The 14,385-nt window shown below is 38.5% G+C and overlaps 1 protein-coding gene across 5 annotated transcripts in view; it reads right to left on the reverse strand.

Moving 5' to 3' along the window:
* Window positions 1-5,825: 5,825 nt before the first annotated feature.
* The window catches only part of LOC124795518, a 96,695-nt gene continuing 88,135 nt past the window's right edge, over window positions 5,826-14,385 (reverse strand). For all 5 annotated transcript variants that reach the window (XM_047259582.1, XM_047259587.1, XM_047259585.1 and 2 more), the window contains 2 exons: window positions 6,175-6,289; window positions 5,826-6,075 (listed from right to left, as the gene is read on the reverse strand). In XM_047259582.1, coding sequence (XP_047115538.1) covers window positions 5,847-6,075; window positions 6,175-6,289 — 344 coding nt within the window. In that variant the 3' untranslated portion in view covers window positions 5,826-5,846. The remainder of the gene's footprint in view (window positions 6,076-6,174; window positions 6,290-14,385) is intronic.

Below are 14,385 nucleotides of genomic sequence, written 5' to 3' on the forward strand. Positions count from 1 at the left end.
GGTTGGTATCTTTTATATAGGAGGGTAGATTCTGGATAATAGGTTGAAGGTATTGGTCTACTAGAGCAGAGATTCTCTCAGTGGGGGCACAGTAACCAGCCACAATGGGGCATCCTGGGTGGTTGGGTTTATGGACTTAAGGCAGCATGTAGAAGGTAGAAATGTGGGGAGTGGTAGGGATGAGAAGAGAGATGGACTCTGATGAGAGGTTCTTGGATGGGCCTAAGGATTTGAGGAGTGACTGCAAATCCTGCAAGATTTCTGGAATGGGGTCATTGTGGCAAGGTTTGTAAGTGGGTATATCTGACGGCTGGCTGAGTCCTTCTGTCAGGTAATCCTTGCAGTTCAGAACAACAGTGGTGGAGCCTTTGTCCATATGTAGGATTATAAGGTCAGGATAACTTTTTAGGTGGTGGACTGCGGTTCTTTCTAAGGATGTAATGTTAGTTTGCATGTTGAGGGATTTGGGGAACGATGGCAAAAATAGTCACTTACTGGAGTTGCCTTCCTCATGACTTGCTATAATCCATAACAATTATAAATAACTGAATATAAAATTTTTCAGTAAGCTACGATACTCAGCTCGTACAGTACTGCTAAATAAATATAAGAGCATGTTAGAAACTTGGCTAAAATACAGTTTCAACTGAAGAATATCTGGAAATGTATGTTTTTTCTCAGTCATAAAAAAAAATTTGAATCTTAAATAAGCTGTTTACTGTATAATTTTTTTTTATTTATAATTAATTTTAGTCGATTATTGTATTAAACTTGACACCACTGTAAACTTTGATGAAGCCCACTGTACGAAAATACTGAAAGAGGAATAAAAATATTCTATTCTAAGTACAACCCTAACATTCCCCTTCCCCATCCATTGGTATTGCTGCAGTTAATGTAATCCCTAAAATCTCAATGAATGTACATGCTTTGTGGACATTGTCAAATATTACTCAATGGGAAACTACACCAAGAGTTTTCAGAACAAGCTGCCTATGAAGGACAAACAGATACCATAGTAAAAGAATACTGTAAACTTTACAATGAAAACCTTTATAGCAAACACACTCTTCAAACAACACTTGTACTTCCTCCCATGTATCAGGTTCAGAAGGAGCAATGGATAAAGTTGATGAGTCGTTATTAGCAGGAGCAGCCACTTATTTCAGAAGGTGTCGGAAAACCTAAACAGTAGCCCCAACCAAGCAGGTACCTATTCTAATGTGAAAAAGCAAATGAGATTGCTTATCAGCTATTATTAAATGGCAAAGCAGTTTCTTTGAACATCTAAGATAAGAAAAAGATAATCAGACACCTAAAGACAGAAAAACACATGTTTTTAAAAAACCTTTCACATTAAATAAATTGGGACTGACTATGGACAAATAGGTGGAGGAAACACATAAAGTGACATGTCATGGAAGTGCGTTAGTGCCATCTTTGACATCCTTATGAACAATCAACTCTTTCACAAGGCAAGAAATGTGAGACAATAGTGAAGCAACTGTTGACAGCCCTAGACACCATCTCTACATATTATGAAAGGAACTAATTCACTGAAAACTCAACTACGTCCTTCTCATCTGAGGATCAGAGAGGCACAAAGTAGTTTAAAGATCTCCCAGGGGTTAGACTGGACTGCACCTCATCTATTAAGAAGCATTGTCTGAACAACAAGCTGAAAGTGGCTGCCAGAAATAATGATGTGCACGAACTGATACTGACAACTTGATGAGCACAACCAGCAGATGTGATGATATCTACACTAGTTTTGTGCAACTCTACAGCTGCATGTGTGTTGTGGCACTGGGTGCAAATATCAGAAGAATATATTGCTTTGATTTGCTCAGAATATAAACTTAGGGAACTCACCTTCTCTGCTAATTTAGAGCGCAATATCTTTCTCCAATTATATTTGCAACTGAATAAGTTTTTTAGCAAATGACTTGATAGATTGCTTTTACAATAAAAAAGAATAAAGAAGATTCTTCCATTAATGTATATTAAAAATGTCAGAATACTTTATCTGTCATCACCACAGTACTAAAGATTCTCCCTCACTCTGTTTTAGTTACTTATCAACTTTTTCAAAGACACACTTTCAAATTTCATTATTTCTTTTTAAACTAAATTTAGTGTCGGTATATATTCCTTTAATGCTTTAGGTATGTATTTTCCTCAATAAACAAATTTAAATTGTCAAATAAAAAGCAAATCCACTTACAGGTAAATATTCTCAACATTGTTTATTAATTTCCAATGTATAGAAAAATACATATTGCATGTAACAAATTCGTACATCTGTTCTTGACAAAGGCTTTCTAGAAAGTAAACAACATCACAATGACATACAGCATGGTACATATTACTCACTCAGTTTCCACTAGAGATGACAGCACATACACTCATTGCTATGCGATGGTGCTCATTGTTTGCCAAATACTCTAGATAAATTATCGGAAGATCACTTGAGCAATAATGATGCTGACAGTGAAGGCCAAGAATTTTATGGTGACGTAAGCAGTGACAGGAAAAGGAAGTCTAAACCACATCCTGAAGATTGGAAGAAAAATGCCAATAAAATTCTGAGAATGTGTGGACAGGCGTATATTGGATACGAAAGATGTCGAATTGGTAAAAACACTCATGATACTCCAAGCGAGGCACAAAAATTAAGTCCAACATGTACTTCGAAGATGTGCCAAAAATCCGTTCAAAGAAAGTGTCATTAGTTTTCTGCTGATGATAAGCAGGCAGTATTTAACACATTTTGGGAAATGATGTCATGTAGGAAATCCTCCTCGAAGTTGTACCTTGAGCCTATTCTACAATCCAGACAATAGCTGTATGGACTCTATGTGGAAAAATGTCATGTGGAGAAGGTTTCCCCATTAAGTCGGGCTACCTTTAACTTGATTTTAGAAGATGGTAATATTAGCTTATTTTCTCCCAAGAAAGACCAGTTGTGTTGTAGTTACAGGCTTGGTAACTTGAGTGAAGACGTGTGGAAGCAACACACAGAACGGAAAGAGCAGGCAAGGATGCAAAAAAATGCTGACAAGAAAGAAGCCCAGCAGAAGCTCTGCTCAGTGCACACCATGGACTTACAGGCCGTGAAAGTAGCTCCATTTTTAAGTGCAAGTGCAGTTTGTTATTAAATAAAGTTGGCTGTTCATAACTTTACAATGTATAATTTAGAAAGTCATGATGCAGTATATTACTGGTTCGATGAAACGCAAGGTGACGTGGTTGCATTGTGTTTTGCCTCGTGCATCGTGGACACCCTATCCAGAACGATTAAGGAAAATCCCGTTCAAGTCATTCTGTATTCTGACAGCTGCACATATCAGAACAGAAATGTGATATTATCTAATGCTCTTTTAAGATTAGTATTTGATGCTGGAGTATTGATTACACAAAAGTTTTTGGAGAAAGGCCATACTCAGATGGAATGTGCTTCAATTCACAGTTCCACTGAGTGCAAGCTTAAAGGACGCGAAGTTACACTTCCTAGCCAATACGCTATATCTAAAGAAGCAAGAAAAAAGCCACAGCCATATGAAGTCCATTACCTACATTATTCCTTCTTTATCAGAGAAAAGTTTGTGGCAGTACGACTCAATTAGGCCTGGAAGAGCCGTAAAAAATGAGCCTACAGTTACCGATCTGAGGGCACTACTGTACCGCCCAAATAGTATTATTTACTACAAGTGCTCTTTCAACGAGGTATGGCAAGAATTACCGAGGCATCCGAGGAAAATTCTTGGAGATGTTTGCTTCCCAAAACAATACAAGGAAAGACTGAAAATCAAGAAATCCAAATGGGATCATTTACAACAACTTAAATCTGTTCTTCCTAAAAATTGTCGTAGTTGTTATGACAACATTCCTCATGAATGGAAATTATCGCTGAGATAACTGTATGACTAGTATCAGTGCAGTGTAATTCTCGGTTGCTGCTTTGAGTGACAAGGATTTTTCTTGAAGAAATGTGCATACATTATCGGAACTATGTAAACAGTATATTTATTTCAAATGTTTCTATGAAGTCTTTCAATAAAAAAATGATTAATGCTCCAAAACGTGTTCCTACTAGCTTTCTCAGCACCAAATACCAACGTAAATGTGTCAAGTCGTGCTGGGAAACTGACAAACAAATAATGCGTAAGTAACAGATCATGGCATAAATACTGAGACAATTCCGTGTATGTGCCATAATTAAGCTTTCTGAAGCGTATTTTTTTTTTGTTTCACATTTTTATTTGATCCAATATTTCCTTGTAGTGCTATGTCGCAAATTTAGCGCCACTGTGAAATGTATTGTGCAGTTTAGACAATGTTTTGTCTCTCGTGTAAAATTCTTATTTTGCTACTTATGCTGTATTGTTTCTTCGCCGACAATATGTAAAATTATGTTTGAAATATGGTATATGTCCATGATTTGTTTTCTCTGCAATACATTCCTGTTCTCAAGATTCATCTATGGCTTTAGAATGCACCATACGTGGTAACTTGGAATTTCATTTTCCAAAGTTAACAGGTTGTATGCCGTTCTTCAGTATTCCCACACAGAATAATGTACTATCTAGAAGTCATTCAACCAACTGGTGTCACAAGAAGGAAAACTAATATCTAAAGGTGGGACCATTGTGTAGAATCTATATTCCGTGAATGTGGGGCAGAGTAGACCTTAGCCCAGTTCTTTTAATTTAATATACTTCCAGTCTAGTGCACCATAGACTCAGCTATGATCAATGGACTTGTTGGTTGTCAAGTTTTCATCTGCAATTGGTAATGGAAAGTTCTTGGTGGACACCAATGTACACCTCTGCCCCAAGACTGTAACTCCGTTTATACTACAATCACACTCTCCTTTCCACAGGCTCCCCCTCTCAATCCACTGCCCCACATCAGTGTAAGCTGTGCACAGCTACCCCTGTCTGTGGCCAGAATGCTCACTGGTGCCACATTCTCCTGCACCTCTGTCAGCCACCATTCTCCCATCCTTTCCCTACTTCCTTGTCCACTTCACCTGGCACAACCTCTCAGCATAGTAAGGCTGCAGTGCTGGCGCAATGCATAGTCAGGGCAATGTAGCTATGTAGGGTATGTGTACTTAATAACTCTGAAGAAGGATTTATTTGAAAGCTACCAAAGTTCTCAGTCTTGCTTATAAGCCAAACACCAGCTCACTACCTCAAATATTTGGTGACTTGCTACTTTTACTCCTTCCATCATTTGTTGTTTAATGTTTGTAATGTTTATAGTTTTTTCTAGTTTGAGTTAGGTATGCAGGTTGTATGTGGATGCTTTTGACACAGAAAGTAAATGTGGTTCTTTTTGCTGTCTAGCTTACTGTGACTATTGCACTATATTAATTTTTGTTTTATTTACTTCCTTTAACAGTTGATTTGATTTGGCCACAACTAACTTGTCCAGTTGATACCCCCACCCTCCCTTCTCCATTAATAAGTGAATAGTGTTTTATTCATCCCATAACATACAATTTCTAATCATATGATTAGTGTCCAGAAGACATGTCAAAAAAATGGATAACATAACTTAGGCCTAATTGGTACACAGAATTTTAACATTAATATAAACTTTTATTTTTCTTTCCTCCCTTTTGCGAAGGACAGCTACATTTACACACAAGACTATATGTAAATTCATCCTGCTCAAATGTTCAGTTTATCCTTCATGAACTCCTCAACAGTGTAGTAGCAGTGCTTGACAAGTTCACACTATTTCATCTGGAAGATGTTCATCTCCAAAACTTAAAAGAACAGGGTCCGACTCATGAAATGAACATAAAATTCCTGCAATAAGCTTTTACTGTGTCTCATTTATTGAACTAATTTTATTTCACTATTTGTCATATCACATTTTGATTTAATATTCTGCATAAGGTATGGAATTTTCTCATAGTCAGGAATATCTGACCACAAAGACAAAGAGACAGGTACAACAGCATATCCCATCGCTTCAAGTCCTTTGCACATCATATCAAAATGACCTCGCAGACGTTTGCAGTTTAGTGTATAACAACCTCGATGAAAAGCCAGTACAAGGATCCTGAAATAAATAACCATTATAATTGTTTCTGGTAGTTAAAATTTGACAGAAGTAGGTTTACTACATGAACACTGTAACTACATCATTGCACACACTTACACTTTGCTGTCAGGTGGTATAATTAGGTCTTCAATAAGTTGCTTCATGGGTTCCTGGTCTTTAGAATGATTCACAGCTACTGGGTAACCACCTTTCCTCATTACAATAACATGATCTAGAAATGTATGAGAATTATGTTAATTATAACAATTATACAAAAACAGAGCTTGGACAAACTATGTTGTAGTCAGTACCTAAGGGAGAATGGACAAGTTTAAGAAAATATGCCCTTACAAAATTCACTCATATCTTTGCACAAGAATGTAATGCACTGCAAGTCTTTCAGTCTTTTTCCTTCAAGCACTATCTATGTCTCCTCTTCTAAATGATACTCTCGAATTTTTCTCCTGCCTCAACTTGCAGAATAAAATAAAGAATTAAAATTAAATTGTATATTTGAAGATTGATCACAACTCAGCAAACAAAAGACATAATAATCAGCTAACGAGCAAGCAGAAAGGATGATATAATACTAAACTTTTGACGAAGTAGTTGTGCAGATCTAACACATAGCAAAGCTGGTATATTACGATGTTATGAAAAATACATTGCAATGTGACACAGAAAATCTTTTTCCCTATTTCATAATTAATACTCAAACAACAACATGAAGTGAAAAATTTATTTCAATGTGGTACCTTGTTACAGTATAACTGTATTCTTTAAAAAATTAGTTCCTTTGAAGTTCACAACTCTATCAAGAGTAATCCACTTTCGTGGACACGTCTGTCATCACTTAATTGCAAACCTTGTAACTTATCATTTCTGGGCTGATCCTGTCAACCAGTACTGGTTGCTCTTGTGAATGTCCACGACAGTTTTCTGGTTCCCATGAGACAGTAGCTATTCTCCAGCCTGGAGGTAAAGGGGAGGGTTTCACTAATCCAGTGGAAGTGAGATGGTCTGCCCTGACCTGGCTGTTTTGAAAGGTGAATGGCTTCCACCAGGTGGCTGGTGTTTCTTAATACCCTTTGGGTACAAACTACTGAAAGTCTTGGTAAGCAGCAACACTTTGCAGTAGTACCATGAGCATTAACAGGAAACGACCAATAAAAGTGCCTACTTTCTGCAGTGGAGGCTGATTGTGTCTGCATGTGAAAGTAATTCTGTGGAGCTGTGAGGAGCTCATGAAGCCAAGGAAGTGGAAGGCAGCACTATTGGTACGCAGTAGTAGTTTTGAGCCCTCTGGGACAGAGGTAGGGTGCAGGTGTTCAGAAGTCTGTAGTCAGGGAACAGTCAAGTTATAATCTCTGTATGGGAAATGTTCAACATTTCTGGAGGTAGGTTACTGTGTGTGGGAGGGGGGGAAGGGGGAGTCTTGATTTGCTGCCTGTTTTCAAGATGGGTATTGCTGTTTAGCAAGTGTACATGGACTGTTTGAGAAGAGGCCACCTAACACAGTGTGGAGCTGCCGGCTAGTTGGAGGTGACGTGGGAGATCCTTAGTATGTTCTTATCCTGTTTCACTTAAGACTGTGGTCCTGTGTTGTTTACAGAGGAGATGGTAGAAAGCGAATGGTGACAGTGCAGTGACTGACTGCAGTGTTTGTTGTCCAATCCAATGGTCAGACTTTGGAGCTTCTGGAAAAGTAGCTACAGGGCAATGATTACTGGGATAGAGGAAATTCCTCTACGTTCATAGGTCAAAGTGAGGCTGATGACACCTATTTAGTCTGATAGCATATATGTAACAGGGTATATGCCAATAAATTTTGGAGAAAGTCTAGGAACAAGATGTCGCAGGATATGTCTTGTGGCGGCCGCAAGTGAGACTCAGCCGAAGCTATGAGATGACAGACAAGAAGCACTTAGTGACCCTGTCTGGACTGAAACCACATGGAATTTCATCTTCATCAACCAGAAAAATTGACCATCAGCAGTACAATGAAGAACGCCAAGTCGGGTAAATCCTATGACCCAGCAAGGTGCTGTTTTTAGCAATCATTGGATACAGTTGTCTGCTTTTGTGGTTGTGCCGGCTGTTTCTATTTAGTGCTGTGGACCGCTGTAATTTGTTGTAAATGTGTACCATTTAAATCACAAATGTGTGAATAACTCTCTAGGAATATCTATTTGGATTGAGTTTGGAGAGAGTGAAATGAAGACTGAAGCTGAAAGTACTTAGTGCAGACAAAATGGATCTAATAGCAAAATTGTTGGCATGTATGGAGGCAGATAGGAAAGAGCAGGAGGCAAAATGAAGAGAAAAAAATCTAGAAGTGGTGTAACACAATATTCCTCACAACTGGAGGAAAGATGTTCATGTGAAAACAATTGTCCGATAGTTAGCATTTAGAGAAGTATCCACAGTGTGTGCACTGGCTTGATCTATGTACAGAGTCAGAGAGAGATGCGCGAGCCCAGAACATTACAAAGGTGTAATGTAAGTGGGCATCTCCACCTGCTGTGAAGGGATCGCTTATGATTTTGTGTCACAGCTTGATAGTGTTTTGGAAGGTAGAGAACAAAAGGCGCTGCTTACAATTACAAGATCCACATACGTTTGAAACAGGCTGAAAAGAAATGCCATTCTCTTCTGTTATGTTTTGCTTTGAGATTTGGTTTGGAGATGCTGTTCTAATGAATAAGAGATTTGTTACCTAATGCTGTAATTGTTACATTAGAGCAACAAAATACAGAAAAGTTCTTTAAAAAGAATTTATGTCATTTCATAGCTTGAATACTACAATGCTCTCTTCCAGCCTTTGATTCTCTGCAGTTGGAGAAGAAGTCACAGGGCAAGCGTTGGTGGCACTGCATAGCAGGTCAACTGCGCCAATAAAATTCTGGAAAGACGATTGTACAAGAAAATAGTTAAGGTGAAAGTATGATAGATAGCATCAAGGTGACATCGTTCGGGAAGTAACATGTAACACATCTTCTGGGCTCAGGCAGCCATATAATGGCACCATTAAATGCCATTTTGGTGCCCTATGCACACAACATGGATAAGAGGTGTGAAGAGAAGAGAGCTTTACCACAAATAAGAAGAATTTTCAAGAAATAACCAAAGAAAATATGATGCTGCCTAGAGCAACCGAAGTAAACAGCAAAGACAATACAGATGAGCTCACGATGTAATGTCACCAAATGTTATTACAGTTTTTAGAAAGAAGTAATTTTATGATTCAGTAAAAACCAAATAAGTTTGAATTACAGCAACAGAAGGGATAAACAAGATTAGCTAACTACAGCAACCAGGTCAAAAATGAAATGTTTTAGTGCTGAAATAACTGTTGACATGTGAGTCATAAATATTATGTTTACAAAATGGAAGATTTTGGCATGATGGTTCTGAGGCTACATGTGCAGCAGTAATCTCCGAGAGTGACTCTGCAGCAGCTGACCTACAAAACAGCAGCTTCACTACACTTTGCAGTGCAGCATCTGGTCAGCTAACTATGTGATTATTACACAGTGGCTGATGGCAACATCATTTCATCCATACACAATGCAGTGGCAGTATGCGGTATGCCTGACCCCCTTTTTTTTGCGGTGATCTGCTCATGAAGTGTTGTCAATGTACGTTCTACTGATTCTTGGTGTTGATAGTAAAACAGAATCCAAGGGTTTCAGGGTTCCTGGGTATATTATATATTGCTATAATTACAGTACACCACCTACCACCTGCAACATGTAAAGCAGTTTAGCTGAAATATGAGAAAAACTAAAAACTTTCGACAAACTGTCAAAAAATGTTAAAGCCCTTCAAACACAAGGAGAGGAATTAATAGATAGTATGAAATCCACTAAAGATGAATTAGCTGATAATATGAACCACTAAAGAAGAGTTACCTAATAACATTATTTCCCATGGACAAGGATTAGAGGAGGTATCTACAAAAGTAGATAAGATTTCTTATACTGAAGCTACCTTAGTAAAGTTTCCCAAGGAGTTACAGCTTGAAATAGAACAGCTATGTGATTTGTTCAGAATGGAAATTCTAGAACAGTTTTAAGAGGTAAATGGTCAGATGAAAAATATAGAGGAAATATCCACCTAGGAATTTGAAGACATAATCAAGTCTCATAGACAGCAAAATGAGTAAAAGTTTTAGAGCAGAGTAGAGATTTTGGTGAAGTAATTGGTGTCCCAAATACTTTGACTAGTTTGGATGAATGTTTACGGGAGATAGTTGAACAAAAGGTACAAGAGAAAGCTGAATCCACAAGTGCTACAATTAATTCTTTGTTCAATATTGTAGTACACCAAAAGGAATTTCTGAAGTTCAAACCACATGTGTCTGAACTTCCAATTGCCTTTTAGAAGCAATGTAAAGAAATGTTACCCAAAGGGTTGGGCTGATACCACTAAAATTAACTTTACTGTTAAACAATTACAACGGGAAGCAGTAAATTGGAGATCCAAATGCAGAAATAAGTTTAAGACTTTGAGTCAATTTGAAGTAACATTTAAATGAGAATGTGCATGTCCTAATGAGTATACTAAAGTTTATGATGTTCCTAAGCCTAATTTTGAAAAATATTCAATCTCAAATGAATATGATGTTGAATATTTGAGCTGTGTAAGCACCCTACACTATGTGATCAAAAGTATATGGACACCTGGCTGAAAATGATTTACAAGTTCGTGGCACCCTCCATTGGTAACGCTGGAATTCAATATGGTGTTGACCCACCCTTAGCCTTGATGACAGCTTCCACTCTCACAGGCATACGTCCAATCAGGTGTTGGAAGGTTTCAAGGAGTGCTGCACTGAGGAGAGGTAGCGATGTCGGTCAGTGAGGCCTGGCACGAAGGCAGCGTTCCCAAACACCCCAAAGGTATTCAATAGGATTCATGTCATGACTCTGTGCAGACAAGTCCATTACAGGGATGTTGTTATCATGTAATCACTCCACCATAGGCCGTGCATTATGAACACAAGCTCAATTGTGTTGAAAGATGCAATCACCATCCCCAAATTGCTCTTCAACAGTGGGAAGGAAGAAGGTGCTTAAAACATCAATGTAGGCCTGTGCTGTGATAGTGCCACGCAAAACAACAAGGGATGCAAGCCCCCTCCATGGAAAGCATGACCGCATTATAACACCACCACCTCCAAATTTTACTGTTGGCAATACACGCACTGGCAGATGAGTTCAGCGGGCGTTCGCTATACCCACACTCTGCCATCGGATTGCCATGTGTACTGTGATTCGTTACTCCATACATTGTTTTTCCACTGTTCAATCGTTCAATGTTTATGCTCCTTACAACAAGCGAGGCATTGTTTGGCATTTACTGTCATGATGCGTGGCTTATGAGCAACTGCTCGACCATGAAATCCAAGATTTCTCACCTCCCACCTAACTGTCATAGTAATTGCAGTGGATCCTGATGCAGTTTGAAATTCCTGTGTGATGGTCTGGATAGATACGTGCCTATTACACATTACGACCCTCTTCAACTGTCGGCGGTCTCTGTCTGTCAACAGACGAGCTCGGCCTGTACACTTTCGTGCTGTACATGTCCCTTCACGTCTCCACATCACTATCACTTTGGAAACAATGGACCTAGGGATGTTTAAGAGTGTGGAAATCTCGTGTACAGACGTATGACACAAATGACACCCAATCACCTGACCACATTTGAAGTCCATGAGTTCCGCAGAGTGCCCCATTCTGCTCTCTCACGATGTCTAATGACTACTGAGGTCGCTGATATGGAGTACCTGGCAGTAGGTGGCAGCACAATGCACCTAATATGAAAGACATATGTTTTTGGGGTGTCCGGGATACTATTGATCACATAGTGTATGTGCAGGCAGTACATATAGTGATATTAATGTGTGTCTGTATTTTAAGGTTTATGGCAGTAAGTATGTGTGCCTTATGGATTATCTGAGAGACATTTTACATCATAATAACATAGTATGTAAGCAGTGAAGTCTATGATGCATCAGACATCCTACGTTATAGATTCCCTATACTTACAGGAAGAAATGTAATAATAAACAGAGACTTAGGTGGGAAAGATTTATGATGCATTTTCTCTCATGATCCAGGAGGAGTTTATAATAAGATAATCTAGAGGATGTTATGAACCTATGAATGTTGTATGCCTCATGTTACCAGTCAAAAATCTGAAAAAAGTATCTTTATTTATTTTAGTTACACAGTTATATTTAGCTTAATTACTTACTTGAGGCAAAGCTAGTGTTTATTGCTCACTGATTTGTAAATAAAACTGGATTTAATCAAAAAAGTTTACACATTTACATAATATAAAGAATGTTATTATACAGGGTGATTCAAAAAGAATACCACAACTTCAAAAATGTGTATTTAATGAAAGAAACATAATATAACCTTCTGTTATACGTCATTACAAAGAGTATTTAAAAAGGTTTTTTTTCACTCAAAAACAAGTTCAGAGATGTTCAATATGGCCCCCTCCAGACACTCGAGCAATATCAACCCGATACTCCAACTCGTTCCACACTCTCTGTAGCATATCAGGCGTAACAGTTTGGATAGCTGCTGTTATTTCTCGTTTCAAATCATCAATGGTGGCTGGGAGAGGTGGCCGAAACACCATATCCTTAACATACCCCCATAAGAAAAAATCGCAGGGGGTAAGATCAGGGCTTCTTGGAGGCCAGTGATGAAGTGCTCTGTCACGGGCTGCCTGGCGGCCGATCCATCGCCTCGGGTAGTTGACGTTCAGGTAGTTACGGACAGATAAGTGCCAATGTGGTGGCGCTCCATCCTGCTGAAATATGAATTGTTGTGCTTCTTGTTCGAGCTGAGGGAACAGCCAATTCTCTAACATCTCCAGATACTGTAGTCCAGTTACAGTAGCACCTTCGAAGAAAAAGGGACCAAAAACTTTATTGGCTGAAATGGCACAGAAAACATTCACCTTAGGCGAATCACGTTCATACAGAGTTGTTTCCCGCGGATTCTCAGTGCCCCATATACAGACATTGTGACGGTTGACTTTCCCGTTAGTGTGGAAAGTTGCTTCATCACTAAACACAATCTTTGAAACGAAAGATTCATCTGTTTCCATTTGAGCAAGGATAAAATCACAGAAATCGATTCTTTTAATCTTATCAGCTGCAGACAGTGCTTGAACCAATTTCAGACGATAAGGTTTCATAACTAACCTTTTTCGTAGGACTCTCCATACAGTTGATTGTGGAATTTGCAGCTCTCTGCTAGCTCTGCGAGTCGATTTTCCTAGGCTGCGAACAAATGCTTGCTGGATGCGTGCTACATTTTCATCACTCGTTCTCGGCCGTCCAGAACTTTTCCCTTTGCACAAACACCCATTCTCTGTAAACTGTTTATACCAACATTTAATACACCACCTATCAGGAGGTTTAACACCATACTTCGTTCGAAATGCACGCTGAACAACTGTCGTCGATTCACTTCTGCTGTACTCAATAACACAAAAAGCTTTCTGTTGAGCGGTCGCCATCTTAGCATCAACTGACGCTGATGCCTAGTCAACAGCGCCTCAAGCGAACAAATGTACAACTAAATGAAACTTTATAGCTCCCTTAATTCGCCGACAGATAGTGCTTAGCTCTGCCTTTTGTCGTTGCAGAGTTTTAAATTCCTAAAGTTGTGGTATTCTTTTTGAATCACCCTGTATGTTCATCTGTTTTCATCTGCTGGGGCGAGAAAGTCTAGTGTTAAATATAATCACTGGTTCAGGAGCAGTGCATAAGTTTAAAGTTGAAGAGAATAATCAAAAGCACTAAAATGCTGCTTTGTAAAGAATCTGAAATTCAGTTTAGTGATAGAAATACATTTAGTTATACTTGTTACTTTATTGTACTATTAATTTGATTTTGTTATTACCTACCCGAGGCTCTATAGCCACATTACCTTTTATTTAATGTTTGGCTAAAGCTAAAGAAAATGTTTTACATTATGTTACAAGCCTTGGGAATCATGTGTTTAACTTTTACAAATCAGCTGTCAGAATAAGCAACTTAAGCATTAGTGCTGGATCAGTTGCAGTAACACCATAGTATTACTTAACCTGTAGTATATAAAGGAATAAAAGTTTTATTGGTGAACCACTGTTACTTGTTTAAGTGGCTGCCTACAATACCCATTAAACACAAAGAACAACATAATATTGTGAAGGAGAACTTGCAAGAATAAGCAGAAAGCTGATTAAGGAAATACGTTGCAAAAGCAATTACACTTGCATTCCAGGTTGATAACTTGGTATTAGTCCAGGAATTCCTCC

Source organism: Schistocerca piceifrons, chromosome 4 (genome assembly GCF_021461385.2).
Source record: "Schistocerca piceifrons isolate TAMUIC-IGC-003096 chromosome 4, iqSchPice1.1, whole genome shotgun sequence".
Lineage (NCBI taxonomy): Eukaryota > Metazoa > Arthropoda > Insecta > Orthoptera > Acrididae > Schistocerca > Schistocerca piceifrons.